The 24,778-nt window shown below is 43.1% G+C and overlaps 3 protein-coding genes and 1 long non-coding RNA gene across 4 annotated transcripts; 3 read left to right on the forward strand and 1 right to left on the reverse strand.

Annotated features, from left to right (window-relative positions):
- The first annotated feature begins 15 nt into the window (after positions 1-15).
- On the forward strand, positions 16-1,056 carry LOC145697772 (uncharacterized). Its single transcript, XR_014133896.1, has 2 exons — positions 16-184; positions 252-1,056. It is a non-coding gene; the product is annotated as an uncharacterized LOC145697772 (long non-coding RNA).
- An 892-nt stretch (positions 1,057-1,948) lies between these two features.
- Positions 1,949-4,315, reverse strand: LOC145696186 (meprin A subunit beta-like). Its single transcript, XM_081773182.1, has 4 exons — positions 4,140-4,315; positions 3,628-4,098; positions 2,261-3,584; positions 1,949-2,209 (listed from the first exon to the last, which is right to left on the reverse strand). Exons 1-3 carry the CDS (start codon positions 4,313-4,315, stop codon positions 2,495-2,497), a joined length of 1,737 nt encoding a protein of 578 aa, XP_081629308.1. The 3' UTR covers positions 1,949-2,209; positions 2,261-2,494.
- A 344-nt stretch (positions 4,316-4,659) lies between these two features.
- Positions 4,660-8,353, forward strand: LOC145698810 (lysyl oxidase homolog 3A-like). The gene is given in 9 exon segments (XM_081776032.1): positions 4,660-4,827; positions 5,492-6,395; positions 6,444-6,505; positions 6,508-6,686; positions 6,733-7,284; positions 7,329-7,564; positions 7,763-7,942; positions 7,986-8,039; positions 8,249-8,353. Coding segments are annotated over 9 exon segments (2,337 nt in total). The 5' UTR covers positions 4,660-4,698; the 3' UTR covers positions 8,290-8,353.
- A 232-nt stretch (positions 8,354-8,585) lies between these two features.
- LOC145698809 (dynein axonemal heavy chain 8-like) lies at positions 8,586-24,338 on the forward strand. The gene is given in 12 exon segments (XM_081776031.1): positions 8,586-8,670; positions 8,755-8,820; positions 9,401-9,625; positions 9,943-10,302; positions 10,396-11,061; positions 11,233-11,816; positions 12,104-21,053; positions 21,123-21,182; positions 21,357-21,525; positions 21,528-23,777; positions 23,823-24,055; positions 24,098-24,338. Coding segments are annotated over 12 exon segments (13,815 nt in total). The 5' UTR covers positions 8,586-8,649; the 3' UTR covers positions 24,329-24,338.
- The last annotated feature ends 440 nt before the right edge of the window (positions 24,339-24,778 follow it).

Below are 24,778 nucleotides of genomic sequence, written 5' to 3' on the forward strand. Positions count from 1 at the left end.
GAAATATAATCGATTTATTTTTAGAGCTGAATCCGCGCTGATGCCAGGTTAACTATCGATGCTTCTTGCTCAAGATGGGCCTAATCAAGACGACTTGCAATGAACTGGTCAGACTATATTGGTCTAGTCGCTGCGTCAGACTAGTTTTCGCTCTCATTCAAATATGCGCCGTCACCATTATAAGGTATCCCGTGTCATATTTATAGATCGGCTTGATTAGAATTTGTAAAAAAATAAATAAATTGAATTAGCTTCACGATCCAATGCCAGCTCGACGGAATTCCGATTTTCACCGAAATCTCAATCTTCGACCTGTTGCGCTTTGTAGCGGAGTACCACTTACGCTCGGTGAAAAACTTTCTGTTCCAAGTACGCTACTGGAGTTACTACAACGAAGATGGCTTGCTCGTAGTGAACGTGCCCAGCTCGCTTCCGCGCATGTGCTGATCCGACAAATTAAAATGCCCGTTTTCGATTCTCGCCTTTCACTTTCAACTTCATTTGCATATAACTCTTTCATTCTTGTTCGTCTTTTGTGTTTCAAAAATTTCCATCTTCTCGGAAAAAGCTATCTTCAGTTCAACGCAAAATAATATTTCAATGGGGATAATATGTACCCAGCTAAATAGGAAGTCCCTAAATTCATCCTCGATCTTCATGCAAGGGTCTTCTAGTTCATCCCGCCCGCGCAGCCTCTTCCGTTTATGAGCAAATCTGGAAAGTCAAGATAGCCTCTCATAGCTGGTTGGTACGCACGTCGATTACTTTTCTTGTTTATTTAAGATAAAACAATGACTTCTGCGTGGGCGAGATGAAGTAAGGGACCCATGAACCAAGTTAGAGGATGAACAAGGGGAGCCCCCATTTTATTCATGTAGATTCAGATTCCTTCGAAAATCGGCAACTCCCAACACTCATAGAAATCCTTTAAAATCAATGATCTTAACGCTTTTCTCAGGCTGCTTTCTGATCTTGTACAAAAATACACATCTCCTCTAATACTTGCCCTTTTCCAATTTTCTCGATGACAATTTCAATAAAAAGAATTCTCCAAAATCCTCTCGAAAATTAAAGTATTCAATTGGAATAATGATCTCGCATTCTTTTTCTAGTTGGATTAATTTCATGTCAGGAATAGAATAAAGAATATCTCGCAGAGACTGTAAGAGCTTTTAAAGCAAATGTTTAAGGGACCTGGGCGAGCAGCGCTGAGCCAAACTTCACGCGCTCGCCGTTCTTCTTAGAAATAAGATTTTTTGAAATTTCTTTTTGTAAATTATATCTCCAAATCTTCAGCTTTCTTTTCCGATTCTTAGTTTTTCTCTATCATTCTTGGTTGATGAGCTAGCGAGAAAATGAGAAGCCCAACTTCAAAAGGCATCAAGTCTTGCAGACTAAATTTTTTCTTCATGAAACTAGCACCATTGAAAAGAGCGTTAAATTCTGAACAGATCCCACTCCATCAGCTAAACTCAATCTGTACATACTGGAGATAGAGGCCAGATAAACAAGATAACTTAGCGCCCGCGCAGCGGGAATTATGTCCAGGAAGCCCAAAATAGCTAAATCGGAGCGTCCAGCCGCGCCGCGACCAGCTGCGCGCGCTAAGTAATTTTCTTAATCTGGCCTTACACGCCAATAAGTACGGACTTAGTTTAGCTGATGGAGTGGAATCTGTTCAGAATTAAACGCTCTTTTCAATGGTGCTAGTTTCATGAAGAATAAATTTAGTCTGCAAGACTTGATGCCTTTTGAAGTTGGGCTTCTCATTTTCTCGCTAGCTCATCAACCAAGAATGATAGAGAAAAACTAAGAATCGGAAAAGAAAGCTGAAGATTTGGAGATATAATTTACAAAAAGAAATTTCAAAAAATCTTATTTCTAAGAAGAACGGCGAGCGCGTGAAGTTTGGCTCAGCGCTGCTCGCCCAGGTCCCTTAAATCTGAAATTCAGTATTTAGGTCAATTAATGTATTCGCTAGATTCACTAGATTATCAGAGAGAGAAGAAGATACGCAGCGCTGAGAATTTCAGTAACAGCAGAGCTAGTAGAAGTAGTAGTTGATGCAGTAGTAGTAGAGCCTTGCTCCCCACAAATCACTCCTCCGTCGACATGGCTGCAAGTTTCTCCAGCCGCGCAAAAGTCAAGATCGCAAACATCGACGCAGATTTCTCGAAGGGGATTCGTTGGCACGTAAAGATATCCCGGGCTAGAGAAAATTAACTCAGACTTACGGACTCGATCATTAATGATAACTTACGCGCAGTCACACTCTCCATTCTCCTTTTCAACGAGAGGGTCCCTACAGCCGCAGTATGATTTCCCCCCGCTCATTTTGCATGCTCGACCGTTTCCATAGCAAGGCTCACAGTCGTCGAGAGGGGTCGATCTATCAGTTTCCCGCATGTCTTCAATTGATGCTTGAACAATGAGAGTGTCATGCTTTGTCTAAAATTGGCTGCTTTCTTGATGAATTTTGAGTAATATTTAGCTTTTAGTCACGTTCATAGTAGCCATGCTGATTCGTAAATAAATCAAAGTGAGAAATGAAGCCTTCTCGCCCATATCCTTTCGGGCTGGTTTCTCCTGTCGGCATTTCCCAGTTGTTTCCATCTTCAATTCTGGTCACGTAGCTCCACTGGTTGTCCATCCGCTCGAGAACGTTTGGATTTTGATCGCGGGCAAAAATTTTGAAGAACTGGTCCATGAACGGCCAGAAAAGCTCTTCGTTATCGTTTGAAGCGTTGCTCAGGTACAAGTACGCAGAAGAGTAGGTCTTCCTTGTTTGCTTGGCGAACCAAACCCATCGAATTTTGAACGCATGCCCCGTCGGCGCGAACATCACATCACTCCAGAACGAGTTCTCCGCTATTTCGAGATAATCAATTTCTCCGCCATTCGCTGCCATTTCTGCCGCTTCTACAGCGCGCTTGGCAGCATCAAATTTTTCTCGGACATTTTCAATAACGAAACCATAGGGGCGGCAGGGCGCTTCTTGGATAGAAAAATCATCAATGGCTGCAAGATCCTTTCCTTCGTAGTTTATCCGGACCTTGAATTTGGACTGCTTTGGTTTGAAGTTGTACTGGTTGTAGCGCCATTTCCCCCCGCTTGCTTCGATCTTGAATGAATCTTGCTGTTGATCCAGCTCTCCGTAGTCCTCCGTAGCCGACCAGAACTCAACGCTGAGATTGCCCTCTTTGAAATTGCTCCAGATGACGACGCATTGATCTTCGCTTGCATAATGGTTGAACACACGTGAAACAAGACTACTCGCTCCATCTGTGTAAAGAAACCTTCCAGAGTCGATCACATCTCCGGAAGCGTCTAAATCAGGAAGTTCCAAATCTTCCGTCGAGATGTCTTCAATTTGCCCGATGACAGATTGCGAAGCAACATCATAATGAGTCCATTTGTCTTCACCAAGGTGCTCATTGACGAAACCGCAGATGTTGAACTCGTTAAAATTGCAATTGAAAGTTTTTCGAAGTGGGTTGTCGCAGTAGTACAATTTGTTGATTCGCTCAGCGTCCAGCGGGGAGAAAGTTTTTCTTTGCCCGAGAACTGGCGTAAAATATTCAATTCTGAAGCAATGTTCATTGATTATTTCGCGAAAGATTTTTTCACCTCGGGACCAGCGTTGGTTTATCCGCAACATTGAAGGAATATGCGCTGTAGTGCATAATAGAATCGTAAGCATAAGGAGTGTCAACGGGAGAAACATACTCCAGATCGTACTTATTGAAATTGTGTTCTTTTCCCTCCTGAACTTGTTCCAAGTCGAGAAAGATGTAGTCGTCCCGATCGGGGCGTGACTGCTCGTGGTAGATTCCAAGAGCATGCATCAACTCGTGCTCGATTGTGACGGACCACTCACATCCGCTCCCGATGGAGACATTCTGCTGAGACGGATAGACATGCCCAACGTAGCTCCAGCATCCCCCAAGAGGGTAAATCGAAATAAAATCATCTTCACCTTCCCATGGCTTAAAAGACACGCACGTGCGGAGTTCGTATTCGATCAATGACTCGAGATACTCGCCCCGCGCTTTCAGGTTCATTGCGGAGGAAAGTTCAACTGGAATCGGAAGCTTCCACCTAAAAGATTTTATAAGGGTCCGAACGTTGTCATCAAGCACCTGTAATATTCATCGTTTAGTGTAGATCGCAAGTTACCAGAAGCATAGGCACTTCTCATTATATCCCCATCTCTTAGGTCGATACCGGCTCTCTCATTAGCCTCTTCAATCGTGATGTCATCGACGTCGACGACGTTATTTGCACCAAATGCAGCGCCAAGTAGAAAAACCTTCATTTTCTGCTTGAATGGACCCGAGTTGAGCTGCTTTCAGAACTCGCTATTTGTGTATTGAGCAAATTTGCTTGAAGTACCAAACAAACGAAATGCCCGCAATTTGTTTCTTTATTGGACTTTAAAATGCGTGTTTGACTTTCAAATCAGTGTTTCCTCAAAGATGTGCTCAATTTTTGAAGAAGTTTTATCAAAATAGACCAGATTCTCCAGTTCGTCTAAATAGCTAGAAATTTCTAGTGATTACGTCGATTTCACGAAAGCTGCCGATTTTACGATCATTGATCGTCGTTTGGCTTTGATTAGAACTTTTAATCTCTTCACACCCATTTACGAGCACCGGCTGAATCCAGCGAGGTTTTAATTATTTGAAATCAACGGTCAAAATGAGGATTATTTTGATTTTTAATATCGTCAGTGAGATATGCGGACAGAGGGTGACTCCGGATCCGAAAGAGTTGGACGTGAGGTTAATGGATGGGCCAACAGGAAATGAAGGCAGAATCGAGATTTTTGTAAGTTTAGTGTCTGAAGATCATATTTATGTCATAAATTTTATGATAAAATATACATTGATCTTAGCAAAAAACGAGTCTAGGGCCTCTCACCCGAAAATGGGTCGATGAGCGTTCCGGGAAAAACTATTTCATTCGTTCCAGCCCTAAATGGTATATGTTGATTCGGAGGTATCTTGCCTAGTCATTCGGTAGTTCGAAACCGGAAACAGGGGAATAATTAATTCCTCAAAAAATATAGTTTTGAAAATATTAATAGATTCGTTGTTTTATTGGAGGCGCGTTTCGATTACAAAAAGGCCTTCATCATCCCTAGTACAGAAATTAACTTTACAGCTTAGAAAAAGGAAGAATGCTCTCACCTAAGAGTCGACAATTTCGAATGAGAACGGAAGAGTATTCTTCCTTTTTCTGAGCTGTAAAGTTAATATCAGTACTAGGGCTGATGAAGGCATTTTTGTAGCCGAGACGCGTCCCCAATAAAAACAACGAATCTATTATTATGAGAGGTCAATTATAAGACAATTTTAAAATATTGATTTTCGAGTATTTTTTTAGGATATTTTTAATACAAAAAAGGGATGAAGAGTTTTAGAGTAAAAATGTCCAAAACACTATTGCTAACTAACAATAAAATCTAATAAATGGCTACAAATATCTTAAGCACGACGGAGAATGGGGAACGGTGTGCGATGACAGCTTCTCCACCGAGCTTGGTCACGTTTTCTGTCGTATGGCTGGTTACACTGGCGCTATCCGCTACCATCATTCTGCCCGATATGGCCGCGGCGACGGACCAATCTGGATCGACGAGCCTTCTTGCATTGGATCGGAGATGAATGTAATGAACTGTACGTGGACGAACAAGTGGGGCGAGACAGACTGCGAGCACCACGAAGATGTATCCGTAGAGTGTAGTCCCGAGCGAATTCCTGGCTGGGACATGCTCAAGCTAAAGAACGCTCAAGCAGTACTTGAAAATGACGATTTTAAATTGAGATTGAAACCTCTCTTTCGCCATAGGCGCAACTCAATCAGCGAGAAAGGCTTCATCACCGCCGGTTTTCTTGAGCACTTTTCGAAGCGAGACAATAAATGGTACCGAGTCTGCGCGGATGGTTGGTCTCACGCGAACTCCAGGGTCGCATGTGGTCAGTTAGGTTTCTCAAGCTTCAACGAATTCGACTACGGAGGCTACACACGAGGCGAGCGTCTCCGGCGAAGTCAATTCGGCCTCAAAGACGTGACTTGCGATGGGAGTGAGAACAATCTCCAGTGGTGCGAAAAAATTGAGCTCGGCCAAAATCACAGAGATTGCACATCGCACCAGCCGGTTGTCCTTCAATGCAAACCAGGACGGCATTACACGGATAGAATAACCCTCACAGATCAACATGTAGACAATATGTTCACGCGAAGCAGACAGCCGGAAGGCCTTCGTGTCAGGCTGAAGTCCGGAGGGAACCTTGGGTCCGGAAGAGTCGAGGTAATGATCAATTCGGAATGGGGCACTGTTTGCCACAACGGTTGGTCAGTCCTGTCCGCCAACGTTGTCTGCCGACAGCTAGGTAATTTCTTTTAACAAGAAAAACCGATTAATTCGAATTTCTTTTAAGGATTTGGAACAGCAAAACATGCCTTCTCGAACTCGGAATTTGGAAATGGCCATGGGCCTGTTTTTGGTCCGATGTCAACTGTACTGGCCACGAGACGAACATATTCAAATGCCAAAAGACGGAGCTGGACATCAATATTTCCGCATACCAATTGAGGATGCGCGAAAGTTGTAATCACGGACACGATGTTTCTGTTATCTGCAATACACCCAAGATTGAAGAGAAAGCGGAATTGAATATAAGGTAGGATATCGAAGAAAACACAAAAGAACAATTTCATATAATGTAGGCTTGTTAATGGTCGTCACATGCGTGAAGGAAGAGTTGAAGTTCAAATGAATCGTAAATGGGGAGCCATTTGCTCCGATGACTTCTCAATGGCGAACGCGATTGTTCTTTGTCGCCAGTTGGGCTTCGGTCACCCTCATCAATTCATCCAAGACTTGGCCTATTGGGCAGCAGCTGATGATGCAGAAGACAGAGCAATCCTTACCGGTCTTAAATGCAAAGGCGATGAATATCACATCGAAGAATGCGAAATTTCGTCATCAGAGAGATGTGGAAAAAAGTCAAAAACTCCATTCGTCGGAATCGTTTGCAACGAGCGATCAGCTGATTTAATCGTTGACACGGTCCTTCTCGAACAGAGTCTTCATATCAATCGACGATCGACCGGGCAACTTCAATGTGCTGCCGAGGAAAACTGTTTGTCAGACACTGCCTACCTTCCAGAGTATCATCAAACTCAGTACTGGGATCCATACCGAGAGCGAATGCTTCTCAGATTTTCAACGCGTGTTTGGAATCGAGGAACTGCCGATTTTTTGCCAAAATCTGCCAGGTATACGCGAAAAAAAATAAGCAGAGATAAAGATAGAATTCAAGGACAAATTGGGACTGGCACGCATGTCACGGACACTACCACTCGATGGAGCGATTTATTGACTACGATCTTATGCATCTGAATAGGACGAAAGTCGCTCAAGGACACAAGGCTTCTTTTTGTCTCGAAGACAATGACTGCGAAGGGGAAGCTTCGAGAAGATACGACTGTGACAATGTTGGAGGAGGAAATCAAGGGATATCGATGGGTTGTGCCGATACATATCTTTATACGCTTGGTATGTTCATTTCAAATAGATCAGTGCGGTTATGTAAGAGTTTCGTCTTTTTGCGTCTTCTATATATTCTACTTTTGTTTCTGGTCTGTTTTTTTTCGAATAAACCTAACCCAAAAACGCGATTAGGGAGTGTAGATTAGAGAAAAACACGTTTTTTGGTTTCTGAAATAAATTTTAGAAATATAAACTATTTACTAGATTGCCAGTGGATCGACATCACTGACGTTCCTCCCGGTGAATACCTTTTGCGGCTACACGTCAACCCGGAAATGAATGTTTCCGAGACAGACTATTACAACAATATCGCTGTTTGCAACATTATTTACGAAAATTCGGCAGGGCAGCTTCGGCTCTACGCATTCAACTGTCATATTCCAGGTTACAATGTCTTTTGTTATTTAAAATATAATTGCGATTTCAGACGACTATGAAGGACGATATATTACTCAATTTTACACTGAAAGGGCATTTGTTGGTAAGATTGTTTTTTCAATAGACTATTAATATAATGATTATATATTTTAAAAATTACATTTCTTTATTAGCTTTCCGCCTTCTTCAGTCCTTCAGTGATGTAAATATGAATCTAAGGAGGATTTTTTGCATCACTCAGGCACTGAAGGAGACGAGAAAGCGAAAAATTTATTAACTCGTCAACTCAAAATATTTGTACAAGTATTTAAGGACGAAGAACTGGCTATGCGCGTGGAGAAACCCGAACCTAATCGCATTAGTTTTGTAAATTTCTTTTATGTAGATTCGCAGCAAAATATACTTCTTCAACTCAAACTTTTTCATTATTTGATGTCAAGTCATGTCAGTATTTTAGTTTCTTAAGTTAATAAAAGGATCTTTCAGCAATAATTTCTATTTAGCACTGTGTTGTAAGTTATAGTCGATAATATGCAGCCATTCTTTGAGAATTCAACGCACCTAGTAACCATGAAACGCGCCGGGCGCCATGGCAACACGTCAAAGTTTGCTGAGCAGGATTGAGAGGCACCCTTCGAATCTCATTTGTTCGAATAAAAAGAGAACTTGCTTTGGGGGAAATTTCTCAAGTGAAATTCTGAAGTAGATACAAAATGTCCACTCAAACTGGTCGGGTAAGCAGCTTACTTTTGAGAAGTTCAAGAAAGCGACTTCCAAGAGGATTAATTCTCAGTCAGTTTCGTTAATTTTGGCTTTAGGCGGCGAAAACCGTCGTCACGACCGACCAGATGAAGGACCTCCAAATGCGAGCAAAAGCCATCAAGGTAAGCTTAAATTTCTACAGCATTATTTACTGTTATGTATCATTTAAAGCCCTTTTTTCGGGCAGGCAAGTGTGCATCATTAAGGGTACCACCTTCGATTTCCGCAACTTCACCGTTGAATAACTCAGAAAATGTCAATGATAGGGGAAATCTTTTTTTTCTTAGGAGATCTGTGTAAGATCTTTAATCTGTTAGAAGAATTTTTAAATTTTTCAACGAAAAATTGGCTAACTTTTTGGTTAAAGTGGTCTACTATGCTAAAATTACGTACTTAGTCTGAAAACTCGATTTTTTCAATTTATTTATTGCAAAATAGTCTATTGTCAATAGACTTTTCAATCTGTCAGGAGGATTGTTGGATTGAAGCTTACACTAAAGATAGTTTTTTTCAATAACTTTAAAAAGGAATCAATATTAAACTTAGGCAAAATCTTGTGCCGAATTTATTTTTAATCCCACTTTTATGAACTTGCTAGATAAAGCACGTTCAAGTTTTCAAAAACAACAAAAAAATTCTTAATAAAAGTTTTGACAAAATTTGTCTTGAATCCAAAACGTATTCAAACTGACATTTTTTCAGGAAGAGCGTCGGAATAATATGGACGGGCGTCACTCGCATCTCTTCGGGCTTGTCGCTCACGCCTTGGAAAAAACGGAGGAACAAATCACAGAGATCGCCATCGCTGATGATCGCTGGCATCTACTCGAGGAATTTTTCAAGCAAGGCGGCTCCAGAAAACTTATGTGGTATTATCAGGAGCCGAAATTGGGCGAAATTGGATCGGCTAACAGATCTGATTCTCAGGTAAAATAAAATCAAAAGAGATTTTTATGAATTTAACAACAACGTATTTTTGAACGGATATTAACGGGAAGGTGTTTGGAACCGACAAAAAAATTTCGACAAATTTTGCGTGGAAATTTTCAACCAATCAGAAGCATTCAAATTTTTTTGTCGGTTCCAGACACTACCCCATTTTAACATGCGATTTAAATAATTGATTTTAAATAAAGCGGATTTAACTCGCCTGAAGACCCCTATTTCAAATTTTTATTAGATCTGGTAGCGTGAATTTCAATATCTTCACGCTCTTACTGTATCATTTTTAAGTATATTTTTAGTCTGGTGTTCAAAAATCAATGGAACCAAAGTTATTCCTTACGACCGGGCGCGAGGAGATGCTTCGAGGAAAGTGCCTGCTCTTCATGCGGCTGAACGCGGACAAGGCCCTCACGCCACGCAACATGAATGAGGCTTTGTTCACTCAACTTGATGCGACCGGCAAAGGCGGAGTCCTCCAGGCGATCTCCGATTACCTGAAGAAAGTGATGCTCCCACACCTTCGCGTTCAAAAAAGTTGGGGCAAATTGGACGCAGTAGGTCGAGCCGGACAGAACAAGATCAACCAGTTTCTGGAGTCGGTTGACAGATTCAACCAGGGACTTGAATCTGCGCAGCTATCGATTGCCAACGCTTTCAAGGTTAAATATTTATCGAAACTTTGTGCACATCAAATCGGTCGCATGAAGTTTTGGGTGATTAAAAAACGCATTTTAATTGATTTGCATTTTCAGTTGGAAGAAGTGGACATCGGATACAACCTTGACGTTGCGCTAGAACAAGAGGGCGTTGGCTCACCAATCGGCAATTCTGATTTTGCAGCCAAATTGGAGCAGTTGATGGGAGTATGGTGCAAGCAAATTGAGCTCGTGCTGACGGAAAGCGAGCAAATGCGCAAAGAAGCGGATGACATCGGTCCTTCCGCCGAGCTGGATCACTGGAAACAGCGAATGACCAAGTTTAATTCGTTGTTGACCGCGATCTCAACCCGGCGAGTGAAACTCGTCTACGCCACTTTGGCAGAAAACAAGTCAAAGTTGTGCCCAGTGTGGATGGATTTGGACAGGCGCGTTTCCGACGTTGCCAACGAGGCACGAGACAACGTCAAGTACCTCTCAACGTTGGATCAGTATCTTGGGCCATTGCAGACTTCTGATCCGATGGGAATGAAAGAGCTCCTCCCTAACCTGATCAATTCAATCAGGATGATCCACACCGTCTCCCGCTACTACAACACTTCCGAAAGGATGACCTCTCTCTTTGTCAAAGTGACTAACCAAATGATCAAATCTTGCAGGGCGTATATCATGCAGGGATCAAATGGGAAGGTCTGGGATCAAGAACAGGATGATTTGCTGGAGCGAATTGACGGCTGCGTCGGTTTGAAGAATGAGTACCAGGTCAGGGTGGCAAAATTGTTGAGAAAAAAAGTAGTTGTATTGGAATTTTTCGCTCATAAGACTTGAGCTCTTCTCAAAATAATTTCTTCGTAAAAATTTAAATTTGGTTTTCTCCATCAGCTGGTGCACTCACCAAAGGTTTATGAGACAGGTGCCCACCCTGAATACTAGACTCAATTTGCAAAGGCAAAAGCAAAACTAATGGACGAATCTAATAGGATTCCTGGTAACCAAGAAAAACACTTCGATTTTTCTGAAAATTACATCTTCGGAAAGCTTGAGAATTTCTGCAACCGTCTGGAATGCATTAAGAAGGTTATCGTTACTCTACGAGTGTTGAGCAAGCTGAAGGCTCTGAGAGTGGATGGAATCGACTCTATCCTCAAAAACCTGGAAGCTTTTGAATCAAATATCAAGATGCGCCCTGGTGAGCTTGATTATAAACGCTCAGACTGGGATAATGGCTATAAAGACTTTCTCGCGTCGATCGGGAGATTAGAGGCGGACCTGCAGTCCTTTATCAAGGACTGGATCGAGAAACCGGTTCCAACAACGAAGGTCTTGGAGATTCTGGCCATGTTTCAGCCGCTGTCTAAAGACATCAACTTGAACATGCAAGAAGCTTATCAAGACATGCTCAGGCGTTATCTGAAGCAAGATCTTAACGTTGCCCGCTCAGCCTACAACAAGCAAAAGACCGATCCGCCGGCACCGAAGAACTTCCCACCTGTTGCGGCTAAAGTTGCTTGGGCTAGGTAAGGGTCGAAAATAATCTATAAAATAGAAAATGAGAATTTTTTTCAAGTACAGTTGACATCAAAGATAAGGAATTTTTCAAAATGCCGAAAATCTGCGGCACGGTTTGTATTGTTGTCAGTCACAACTTATGATCTACGCGTTAATCGCCCCTTATCAAAACCTACTTTTTATGAAAAAATGGCATTTGTTGACATTGACCTCTGAAATTTCATCAAGTCTAATCGCAATGGTTCAATTTGCTGAGTATGTAATTGTAACAAGCGAATTCGACCCTCAAAAACAGACAACTCTTTAAACGAATCGACGAACCCATGGCAGTAATTCGGCCGCTGCAGGCTGAGTTCAAGATACTTGATACAAAAGACGGCAAGGCATGCATCAAGACATACAATCAAATCGGCACCGCTCTAATTGAATACGAGACGATGTATCATCAACTTTGGATCGGATCCGTCGCTTCTGCACGGGAAGGTCTGAAGGGTGCAATCCTCAATCGCTCTGGACCAGAAAAGGAATACGAGGTCAGCTTCAACACCGATATTTATAGACTTTGCAAAGAAGGTCGATTTATGAAGAAAATCGGACTTACTGTTCCGCCCCAAAGTGACGAGCTCTTGATCTCAGAAGAACGGTTGCGCGAAAATCATATCAATGTCAATCTACTTATTGAAAGATTCGAATCTACTTGTCGAATGGTTTCGCCAGTGATGATGCCTTTTTTGAGATTCTTCATTATTCGAATGGAAAATGCCCTACGACCCGGAGCGGCTTTGTTGACTTGGGATTCCCTCAACGTTCCGAACTTTATTCAAGAAAGTGGAAAAGTCATTGCTGAGACAAGAGAACTCTTTGTGGCCGTCAATGACATTTTGGACTGCCGAATCGATACGATGTTGAAAAAAATTGAAAACACGCCGATGATTGAGTTGCCTGAGGAACCAGTTCGAGCGGATAAGTTTGTAAGCTTAACAGCTGCTACCGTGGCCAAAGCGGAAGAAGTGTTTGTCCAAGCCAGTAAAAATGCTGAAAGTTACGTGAAAGAACTCGTGGAACTACTAGAATCGCATTATACAAAGGCGGAAATGGACAAGCTCAGACACGTTGCGAAGACCGAACATAATCCCGAATGGTACTATAATTTGACCGCTTACTTCTGCGCTAGAAACACAGAAGCGTTCGTTAGATGCACTAGAAACTCCTTGGATGGATTGAAAAGACGACTTCAGCAATCGAAAGTTCGATACGGAGCAGATGAAGGAGGGGATGGTCAATTGGAAAAGTTCCCACTTTTTATTGCCGACATCACATTAGAAATTCCGCAAGTGGTGTTTTCGCCGTCTTTAGATGACATCCAGCAAACCGTTAACAAAGTCGTTGATATGGTCTTATCAGGAGGAAAGAAAGTGGTTCTTTGGGAGCACTTCGAGCTCGTGAAAAAACATCAGGCTATCGAACAGGAAGCTGCGAGAAAGCGCGGAGAAGATAAATTGAAGCAAATTCTTGAACCAAAGCCCTTCGATCGACAGCTTCGGGAGCATAAAGATGTGATTAAATCAGTTATTCCTCTGAATACCATTATTTCTTCCTTGAAAACAGACGCTGAAAACCTTCTTCGCGGCTTCAGCACATTCCAGGAGCTCTGGGAAATTGACCCTGCCGAGAAAGTTCGTCGATTTGAGGACGAAAAGCCGCTTTATTCCGACTATGGCAATCAAATACGTCACTACGGAATCCTCAGCAGCCGAATCAGCGAAATTCCGGAATCACGAACACTTGGGCCGATCAAATTTGACACTGATTTACTGAATGTTTCGCTGACGCAAGAATGCAATAACTGGAAACGCGCGTTCGGAAAGGCCTTGGACAAAAAGGCATCTGGAGATATGGACAAAATATTTGACATCGTCGAGGACCAGAAAAAACGATTGGGTCGAGAGATCAAAGATCTTGATGATATTAGAAACTCGATGGGGGCACTGCGTGAGCTTAGGGAGAACGAAGTTTGGATTGAAATGACCATCGCGCCGATCGAAGAATCGTATGGAATCCTCAATCGAATGGATTTGGTCTTCAATGAAGGAAATCAAGAAAGAGTCGACACAATCGGCTACGCTTGGAAAAACACACAAGCTCAAGCAAAGATGGTACAAGACAGTCTTGCCAAGATCCAAGGCCCATTCCAAGAAAATCTCATCCTAAGCGTTGAGAAATTCCACCGAGATACTTCCGAGTTTTACTCCGACTTTGACACTCAAGGACCCTTGGTGGAGGGGATCAAGCCTTCCGAAGCCTCCGACAAAGTCACTGTCTTCCAAGGACGATTCGACGAGCTCTGGCGTAAATATGTCACCTACAGCGGCGGAGAAGAGTTGTTCGGCATGGAGGTCACTGAGTATCCTGAATTGCAAAGAATCTCGAAGGAGCTCAATTTGCTTCAGAAACTATACGGCTTGTACAATCAGGTTCTGAGCTCAGTCGACGGGTACTACGAAATTCTCTGGTCCGATCTCAACATTGATGATATAAACAATCAGCTTCTTGAATTCCAAGCTCGCTGCAGAAAGCTCCCTCCAGCACTGAAAACTTGGGATGCTTACAAAGAACTTTCAAAGAAAATCGACGATTTCAACGAGTGCTGTCCTTTGCTCGAGGCAATGAGCAACGATGCTATGCTGAGAAGACACTGGGATCGAATAGAAATGGTGACAAAGTGTAAGTTCCCCGTTGAAGAAGACTCATTTGCCCTCCGAGATGTCATGGATGCGCCACTGCTGGAAAATGGAGAAGATATCGAAGACATCTGTATCTCCGCTGGAAAAGAGCGAGATATTGAGTCGAAGCTAAAACAAATAATCGGCGAGTGGGAGAACCAAGATCTCACTTTCTCTCAATTCAAGACTCGAGGCGAACTTCTGTTCAAAGGAGCAGATATTTCCGAAATCATTGTCAAACTTGAAGATTCTCTCATGATCCTCAGCTCCTTGCTCTCAAACCGTTACAACGCGCCATTCAAGGCGAAGATCCAAGAGTGGAATCAAAAACTCTCCGGCTCTATCGAAATAATTGAACAACTCCTTCAAGTTCAGAACCTCTGGGTTTACCTCGAAGCAGTCTTTGTTGGTGGAGATATTGCCAAACAACTGCCACAAGAAGCGAAAAGATTCTCTAATATTGATAAATCATGGCAAAAGATCATGCAGAAAGCGCACGAAACCACTAATGTTGTCAAATGTTGCATGGGCGATGACATGTACTCACAGCTACTTCCGCATCTGTTGGAGCAGCTCGAAATCTGTCAGAAATCGCTCACTGGATATTTGGAAGCAAAGCGACTTTTATTCCCTCGTTTCTTTTTCGTTTCCGATCCAGCTCTCCTGGAAATTCTTGGTCAAGCATCAAATTGCCATACAATCCAGGATCATTTGCTCTCACTTTTTGATAATGTCAAAGAAGTGGTTTTCGATACAAAAGTATACGAAAAAGTCCTGGCAATGCGTTCGCAGGAAGGAGAAGAGGTTGACATGGTTACTCCAGTTATTTGCACGGGAAATGTAGAAACATGGCTGAATACTCTTATGCAAACGGTCCACAAAACCGTCCACACGATCGTGCGTCGGGCTTGGCAGAACCTTGGGGATACTGGATTTGATCTTTTGCGATTTGAAGACACTTTCTGCGCCCAGGTCGGTCTTCTTGGAATCCAACTTTTGTGGACAAGAGATGCCGAAAACGCGTTGAACGAGTGCCGCTACGACCGAGAGATTATGAAAAAGACAAACGACTATTTCCTGGAGCTTTTGAACACGCTCATCGATAAGACGACCCAGGAACTCACAAAGCTCGATCGTGTTAAATTTGAAACGCTGATTACAATTCACGTCCATCAGCGAGATATATTCAACGATATGGTTCAATTGAAGGTACGGACGCCTAATGACTTCGAATGGCAGAAGCAATGCCGATTTTACTACGATGAGGATTTCGACAAGTGTCGAATAAGCGTCACAGACGTCGATTTCACATATTGCGATGAGTATACCGGATGTACAGATCGCCTCGTTATCACGCCGCTCACTGACAGATGTTATATTACTCTTGCTCAAGCTTTAGGAATGGATCTTGGTGGTGCCCCCGCCGGCCCCGCTGGAACTGGAAAAACTGAGACCACAAAGGACATGGGAAAATGCCTTGGAAAGTACGTCGTTGTCTTCAATTGCTCCGATCAGATGGATTTCCGAGGCTTGGGAAGAATTTACAAAGGACTTGCCCAATCTGGCTCTTGGGGCTGCTTTGACGAGTTTAATCGAATCGAGCTCCCTGTCCTGTCTGTAGCAGCTCAGCAGATCGCAATTGTCCTTCAATGCAAGAAAATGAAAAAGACGCAGTTTATCTTTTCGGACGGAGATACAGTTCCGATGAACCCGGAATTCGGTCTTTTTATCACTATGAACCCTGGTTACGCCGGTAGACAGGAGCTTCCTGAAAACTTGAAGATTATGTTCCGTTCCTGCGCTATGATGGTCCCCGATCGACAAATCATCATGCGAGTCAAATTGGCCTCCGCTGGTTTCCGGGAGAACCAGGAACTATCCGGCAAGTTCTTTACGCTATACAAACTCTGCGAAGAACAACTATCAAAACAGGTTCACTACGATTTCGGTCTCCGAAATATTCTCTCCGTACTCCGAACTCTTGGTGCTGAAAAGCGAAAGAATCCAACCGATCCAGAGATAAAAACCGTTATGCGCGTCTTGCGAGATATGAACATGTCAAAACTAGTCGACGAAGATGAGCCTCTCTTCTTGTCGCTCATCGACGATCTTTTCCCAAATATCGTTCTTGAAGTTGCTGGTTATCCGAAACTTGAAGAAGCCATTGCGTTGCATACCGAAGAAGCTTTGCTCGAACTTTGGCCGCAATGGAAGCTCAAGGTCATTCAACTTTACGAGACCCAGCGGGTCCGTCATGGAATGATGGTACTTGGTCCCTCCGGGGCTGGTAAAACAACAAATATCCACACTCTCATGAAAGCCATGGGAACAACAAACGATCCTGGTCCCCACAAAGAAGTTAGAATGAATCCTAAAGCCATTACAGCGCCACAAATGTTCGGCACGCTTGATGTCGCAACTAATGACTGGACTGATGGTATCTTCTCCACACTTTGGCGACGATCTTACAAGAAGAAGAAAGGAGAAAACATGTGGTTGGTACTCGACGGTCCTGTAGATGCAATTTGGATTGAAAACCTGAACTCTGTCCTTGATGACAGTAAAACCCTGACACTTGCTAACGGTGATCGTATTCGAATGGCGCCAAATACCAAGATCGTTTTTGAGCCGCATAATATCGATAATGCTTCGCCAGCTACAGTATCACGTAACGGTATGGTATTCATGTCCAGCTCTTCTCTCACCTGGCAACCGATCTTGGGTGCTTGGCTGAAAAAGATTCCGATGGCACAAGGCGATTCACTCAGAACAAAATTCGAAGTTATCTGGGAGGAAACTCTTGTTTTCCTCAAACAAAGCTGTCTCCCAAAAATGGACCTTCTTGATTGCATGTACATTCGACAAGCCCTGGATATTCTCTTAGGTCTTCTACCAACTCAAACAGAGGATTTCGCTAAATTGAAAGACGCTCATTTGAACAGTTACTTCATTTTCGCCCTCATGTGGTCGCTTGGGGCGCTTCTTGAACTTGAAGATCGAGCAAAACTTGAAGCTTTCTGGCGAGAAAATCAATCCATCAGCAAAATGCTCCCCGTTATCACTGGCGACCAGACAATTTTCGAATTCGTTCCAAGAAACGATTCTGGAGAATGGGAACCTTGGTCTGTTCGAGTTGAGAAATACGACTATCCGACAGATTCAGTTCCTGATTTCAACAAGATTCTCATCCCGAATGTAGATAATGTTCGAACAGATTTCCTTATGGGCTTGATCATGAAACAAGAAAAGGCCGTCCTGCTTATTGGTGAACAGGGTACTGCAAAAACAGTCATGATTCAGGGATACATGAGCAAGTATAACATCGAAGAACATGTCACAAAAGCTCTCAATTTCTCGTCAACAACCACTCCTGGTATTTTCCAGCAATCGATCGAGTCATACGTTGAAAAACGAGTGGGTACCACTTTTGGTCCCGCTGCTGGAAAGAAAATGACAGTGTTCATTGATGATATCAATATGCCACACATCAACGAGTGGGGCGATCAAATAACAAATGAAATTGTACGTCAACTCATGGAGAACAAGGGCTTTTACAATCTAGAAAAGCCCGGTGACATGATCAAAATCGTTGATCTGCAACTTGTGGCTGCGATGATTCATCCTGGAAGAGGAAGAAACGACATTCCTCAACGGCTTAAGCGACAGTTTAACATCTTCAACTGTACTCTTCCCTCCAACAACTCAATCGACCAGATTTTCAAAACGATCGGTACCGGGTACTTTTGCGGAGAACGCGGATTTTCAGCCGAAGTCACTTCTATGATTGAGCCACTCGTTGGTATCACTCGACAACTCTGGCAGAAAACAAAGATCAAGATGCTTCCGACTCCGGACAAGTTCCATTACATTTTCAACTTGCGTGATCTTTCCAGAATCTGGCAGGGTATGCTTACAATCAAAGCTGACGAATGCAGCTCGAAATCTGACATTCTCTCTTTGTGGCGCCACGAATGCACAAGAGTCATTTCTGACAGATTTGTTAGTCAAAATGATCGAGACTGGCTGGATGAAACCGCCGATGCTCTCATAGGTGAGAAATTTGGCGAGAGTTCAATTGAACTGATCCAAAAAGATAAATATTTCGTCGACTTCATGCGAGAAGCTCCTGAACCGACCGGAGAAGAACCCGACGACTTTGATTTCTCCGCGCCTAAAGTTTACGAAGCAACCACGATCCAACGACTGGGTGAGAAACTTCTCGAATACCAAGATGTGTACAACGAATCGATCAGAGGAGCAAACATGAATCTCGTCTTTTTTGAGGATGCTATTACTCACATGGTCAAAATTTCAAGAATCATAAGAACTCCTCGCGGTGCAGCAATGCTTGTCGGTGTCGGCGGATCAGGAAAACAGTCCCTTACTCGTCTTGCGTCGCACATCTCAGGATATAAAACCTTCCAGATTACTCTTTCAAAGTCCTACAATGCTGGAAATCTCCTCGAAGACCTTAAGATCATGTATCTCTGGGCAGGTCGGGATGGCCAGGGAGTAACGTTCCTCTTTACTGATAATGAAATCAAGGAAGAGTCATTCCTCGAATATTTAAACAACGTGATTGCTACTGGTGAACTCTCAGGTCTATTCCCAAAAGACGAAATGGATGCACTTCTGGGTGAAATGATTCCAATCATGAAGAAGGAATTCCCAAGACATCCACCAACGCAAGAAAATCTTTACGAATATTTCATTACTCGAGTCCGATCAAATCTCCACATTGTGCTTTGTTTCTCCCCAGTCGGCGAGCAATTTAGAACTCGATCACTTAAATTTCCAGGTTTGTTTTCAGGCTGCACAATGGATTGGTTCTTCCGATGGCCAAAAGAAGCGCTCGTCCAGGTCGCCGGCTCGTTTATGAATGACAAATCTTTCAAACTCGAAGCTACTGAAGAGACGAAGGTACAATTGGTCGATGTAATGGGCCAAATTCAAGATATGGTCTCAGAAATCTGCGACCAGTACTTTGAACGATTTAGACGAAGATGCCACGTGACACCAAAATCTTTTTTGAGTTTTCTCAGCGGCTACAAAGCACTCTATGCTCAGAAATTGGCGCACTTGTCCAATCAGCGAGATCGTATGACAACAGGTCTGACAAAACTTGCTGAAGCCGAAGATGTCGTCGGAGAGCTCTCAATCGAGCTTGAGCAGAAAGAAAAAGACCTGGCTGTTGCTTCTGCAGAAGCCGAACTTGTTCTTAAAGAAGTTGATAAGGAGAAAGAAGCTGCTGGTAAAACACAGGCCGAAGTCAAGGTCATCGCAGACAAGGCCCAAGCGTTGAAAGACAGCATTGCCGCTGACAAAGCCGTTGCCGAAGGAAAACTAAAAGAAGCTGAACCAGCGCTTCAAGCTGCCGAAAAAGCGTTGGAAACAATCAAGCCAGCCCATATCGCCACTGTTAAGAAACTTGGAAAGCCGCCACATTTGATCATGCGAATCATGGATTGCGTACTCATTTTAATGGGTAGACGGCTCAATCCAATAACTGTCGATGAAGAGAAAGGTGGAATCAAGCCATCTTGGTCAGAGTCATTGAAGCTAATGAATGACTCATCTTTCCTGAGCATGTTGCTGGACTTCAACAAAGATACTATCACGGATGAAATGATCGATCTGCTTCAGCCGTATTTCAAGGCAGATGACTACAACTTGGAAAATGCGAAGAAGGTATCCGGAGATGTTGCTGGTCTCTGTACGTGGACTCTTGCAATGGCGGATTTTTTTAAAATCAACAAAGAAGTTCTTCCGCTTAAAGCAGCACTGGCGATCCAAGAGGCCAAGCTAGGTAAGGCTGAAGAAGAACTAGCTGCAGCAAACGAGCAACTTGCTGGAGCAGAAGCAGCGCTGAAGAAAGCAAATGACAAGTACGACGCAGCAATGGGACACAAAAAGGCTCTAGAAGATGATGCTGCTGCTTGCCAGAAGAAAATGGATAACGCTTCCGCGCTTATTGAAGGTCTCGGTGGTGAGAAAATTGCCTGGGGGGAAGCAGAATCGCAGTTCTCCGACCAAATCAGAAGATTGGTCGGAGATGTTCTCCTTGCCAACGGCTTTTTGTCATACTCTGGACCTTTCAACCAAGAATTCCGAAATAAACTGCTCGATGGTTGGCGCAAAAAGTTGAATTTCCACGACATTCCTTTCACTGAAGATCTCAATCTCATCAAAATGCTAGTCGATGATCCAACCATTGGCGAGTGGAACCTTCAAGGTCTTCCATCGGACGAATTAAGTATCCAAAACGGTATCATTGTAACGAGCGCCACTCGATTCCCACTACTCATCGACCCTCAGGGTCAGGGTAAGATCTGGATTAAAAATCGGGAGAAGGACAATGAACTACGAATTACAAATCTCAACCATAAATATTTCCGACAACATCTCGAAGATGCTCTTTCTCTCGGTCAGCCGCTGCTGATCGAAGATGTTGGCGAAGAAATCGACCCGGCTCTTGACAATGTTTTGGAAAAGAACTTTATCAAATCTGGTTCCACTCTCAAGGTAAAATTTTAACCTTATTGTCTCTATACAAGAAAACTCTTCTATGTCATCACTAACAATTAACAAAAGCCATGGGAAATTGCCGAACAGTTCGGTGGTGACACTGATAAAGTGCCAAAAGTCATGCGGGTAAGATTAAAATCTCAAGATCATGAGACAGCGCACCAAATCAATATTACACAAAGAATCACAGATCAAGAGCACCAAAAATAATTAATCAAAAACGCATTAAAAATTTTTCATCACTCGTTTTAGCAAAACGGGGCTAAAATTTTTCCGTTAAAGACTTATTTTCATTTCTAGTGCAAAGTCGGCGACAAAGAATGCGACGTGCTCCCAACATTCCGACTTTATCTCACGACAAAGCTTGCAAATCCAAGTTATACGCCGGAAGTTTACGCACGAACTGCCATAATCGATTTCACTGTTACAATGAAGGGATTAGAAGATCAGCTTCTTGCGCGTGTCATTCTAAGAGAAAATCCGAGCTAGAAACTGAGCGTGTTTCTCTTCTTGAAGATGTCACAGCCAACAAACGCAAGAAACAAGAACTCGAAGATAATCTTCTCTACCGTTTGACGTCAACGCAGGGCTCGCTGGTTGAAGATGATGATCTCATCGAAGTGCTAAGAATTTCAAAGATCACTGCCGCTGAGGTCAAAGAAAAACTCGACATTGCGGCGGATACGGAAATCAAAATAAACAATGCTCGGGAAGAGTACAGACCGGTGGCGTTCCGAGGCTCGATCATGTACTTTCTCATCGTTGAAATGTCACTCGTGAATGTGATGTACCAAACATCGCTAAAGCAGTTCCTTGTCCAGTTCGACTACGCCCTAGAAAGATCAAAAAAGAGTCCAATTACTGGAAAGCGAATCGCAAACATAATCGAGTATTTGACCGAAAAAGTCTTTTTATACACTGCAAGAGGATTCTACGAGTCCGACAAATTCCTATACGCCCTTCTCTTGACTCTTAAAATCGATCTTAACCGAGGCAAAATCTCATTCGAGCAATTCAACACCTTTATCAAGGGTGGTGCTTCTCTGGACATGAATTCCGTCGATCCCAAACCAAAGAAATGGATTCTCGATTCGACCTGGCTCAACTTGGTTCAGCTTTCTCGACTTCCGAATTTTTCACAACTCCTTATACAAGTTACAAGAAACGACAAGGCTTGGAAAGCTTGGTTTGATTCAGCGGAACCTGAGGAAACAACGCTTCCGGACGGATACCAAGAATCACTTGACATCTTCTCAAAACTCTTGCTTATCCGATCCTGGGCGCCAGATCGGACGACCGCTCAAGCGAGGAAATACATCACCGATTCGATGGGGCCAGTCTTCGCCGATGCCGTTATTTTGAGCATGGATAGTATGCTAGCTGAATCTGACAAGCGTATACCTCTCCTGTGCTTCTTATCTCTCGGTTCTGATCCAACAGAGTCCATTGAAAAACTCGCCAAACAAAACAACACCACCAGTCGGGCAATTTCAATGGGTCAAGGACAAGAAGTACACGCTCGCCGTCTTCTTACGACAAGTTTCGAAGATGGCGGTTGGATTTTGCTTCAGAACTGCCACTTGGGTTTAAATTACATGGACGAGCTTTTGGACCAAGTGACGACCAATGCAAATGTCCACGAAAATTTCCGGTGCTGGATCACCACCGAGCCGCATCCAAAGTTCCCCATTAATTTGCTCCAGAACGCGATCAAATATACAGCCGAGCCTCCACAGGGTCTCAGAGCTGGTCTTAAGCGAACTTATAATTTGGTCACGGCCGAAACTTTAGAATTGTCAAACATGCCTCAGTGGAAGCCAATGCTATTTACGACCGCCTTCTTGCATTCGATCGTTCAGGAGCGTCGAAAATTCGGTCCTCTTGGCTGGAACATCCCTTATGAGTTCAACCAGTCCGACTACAACTCCGCCGTTCAATATGTTCAAAACCACCTAGACGACATGGACATCAAGAAAGGTCCGACTTGGAAGGCAGTTCAGTACATGTTCGGGGAGATCTTGTACGGAGGTCGAGTAACTGATGATTTGGACAAGATTCTACTCAACACATATTGCTCTGCTTGGATGGGCGACCACATGCTCAAGCCAGAGTTCAAGTTCAAAGGCGAATATATCGTCCCGCAGTGCAAGACCGTGGCCGATTACCACACATATATCGATAATCTGCCGCTGACAGACTCACCAGAAGTGTTCGGTCTTCACAAAAACGCAGACATCACGTACCAAACAAACACTTCCAATTCTACACTCAGCACAATCGTCTCAATTCAGCCGAAAGAGTCCGGCGGCGGAAGCGGTGAGTCACGTGAGGCAGCTGTTTACAGACAGGCGGACGAAATGCTTGCAAAGATTCCGACTGATTTTTCCCCATTTGAGGTCAAAGCGCGATTGCAAAAAATGGGCAAAAACGATCCAATGAACATTTTCCTCCGCCAAGAAATCGATCGACTTCAACGAGTCATTTCCTCTGTCCGAATCACTTGCAGTGAATTGAGACTTGCAATAGACGGAACAATCATCATGTCTGAACAGTTGCAAGACGCATTGAATCAAATTTACGATGCGCGGATCCCAAAAGTTTGGGCAAAGATTTCGTGGGATTCGAGTTCGCTTGGTTTTTGGTTCACGGAACTTTTGGATAGATATGCTCAGCTGTCGAGCTGGATCTTTGAAAAAAGGCCGAATTGCTTCTGGCTCACTGGTAAGATGAAAATTACAGACATTAGTGTTTATCAGTAAAAATCAGGTTTCTTCAATCCTCAAGGATTCCTCACTGCAATGAGGCAAGAAACAACTCGAGCCCACAACGGCTGGGCTCTGGATAAGGTCAAATTGACAAACGACATTACCAAAATGATGTTGGAAGATGTAACGAGTCCTCCACCTGCTGAACTCGGCGGAGTTTACATTCACGGCTTATTCGTCGACGGCGCTGGCTGGGACAGAAAGAACATGCGGCTCACGGAATCTTCACCAAAGGTTACACTGAATAATTTGCTATTCTTTATAACTTTGTTTAAGGTTCTGTACACAGCGTTACCAGTAGCGCATGTCTACGCAATTAACACCTCCGAGCCCCAGGCGGGTGTTGGAGGCAAAAAAGGCCAGCAAGTAGCTCTATACAAATGTCCAGTCTACAAGAAACCTCGCAGAACCGACTTGACGTTTATTTTCTTTCTGATGCTTCGAACAACAAAAAATCCAGACTGGTGGACATTACGAGGTGTAGCAACGCTGTGTGACACAAAATAAATTTATTTTTTAATACAAAAACTATTTATATTTTTCTGAAATAAACTGAACTACGGTTCACTCAAAAATTGAAAAAAAAAAGTTTTTTAAAAGTCCTTGATTTCGTCACTCGCGCGTCATTCTGAGCCTTCATTTATAACGAGAACGGTAAGGGTTATGATAAGAGTTTCACTAAGGGTTAGCCTCGATTAGTGGTCATATCAAGGAAAAGGGACATTTCAAGAAAGCGGACATTTCAAGAAAAAGAGACATTTCAAGCAAAAAAATAAAATTCTTGAAATGTCCATTTTCTTTAAATGTCTGTTTTGATTGAAATGTCCTCTTTTCTTGAAATGTCTTTTCAGATTGAAATGGCGCTTCTTCTTGAAATGTACAATTTACTTTTTCTAATTTTAATTGTTGCACATACTCAAACGTAAAATTTTTGACCCCCTACTCAGACTTTTTCAA

This window comes from Oikopleura dioica, chromosome 2 (genome assembly GCF_907165135.1).
Source record: "Oikopleura dioica chromosome 2, OKI2018_I68_1.0, whole genome shotgun sequence".
NCBI classification, from domain to species: Eukaryota; Metazoa; Chordata; class Appendicularia; order Copelata; family Oikopleuridae; genus Oikopleura; species Oikopleura dioica.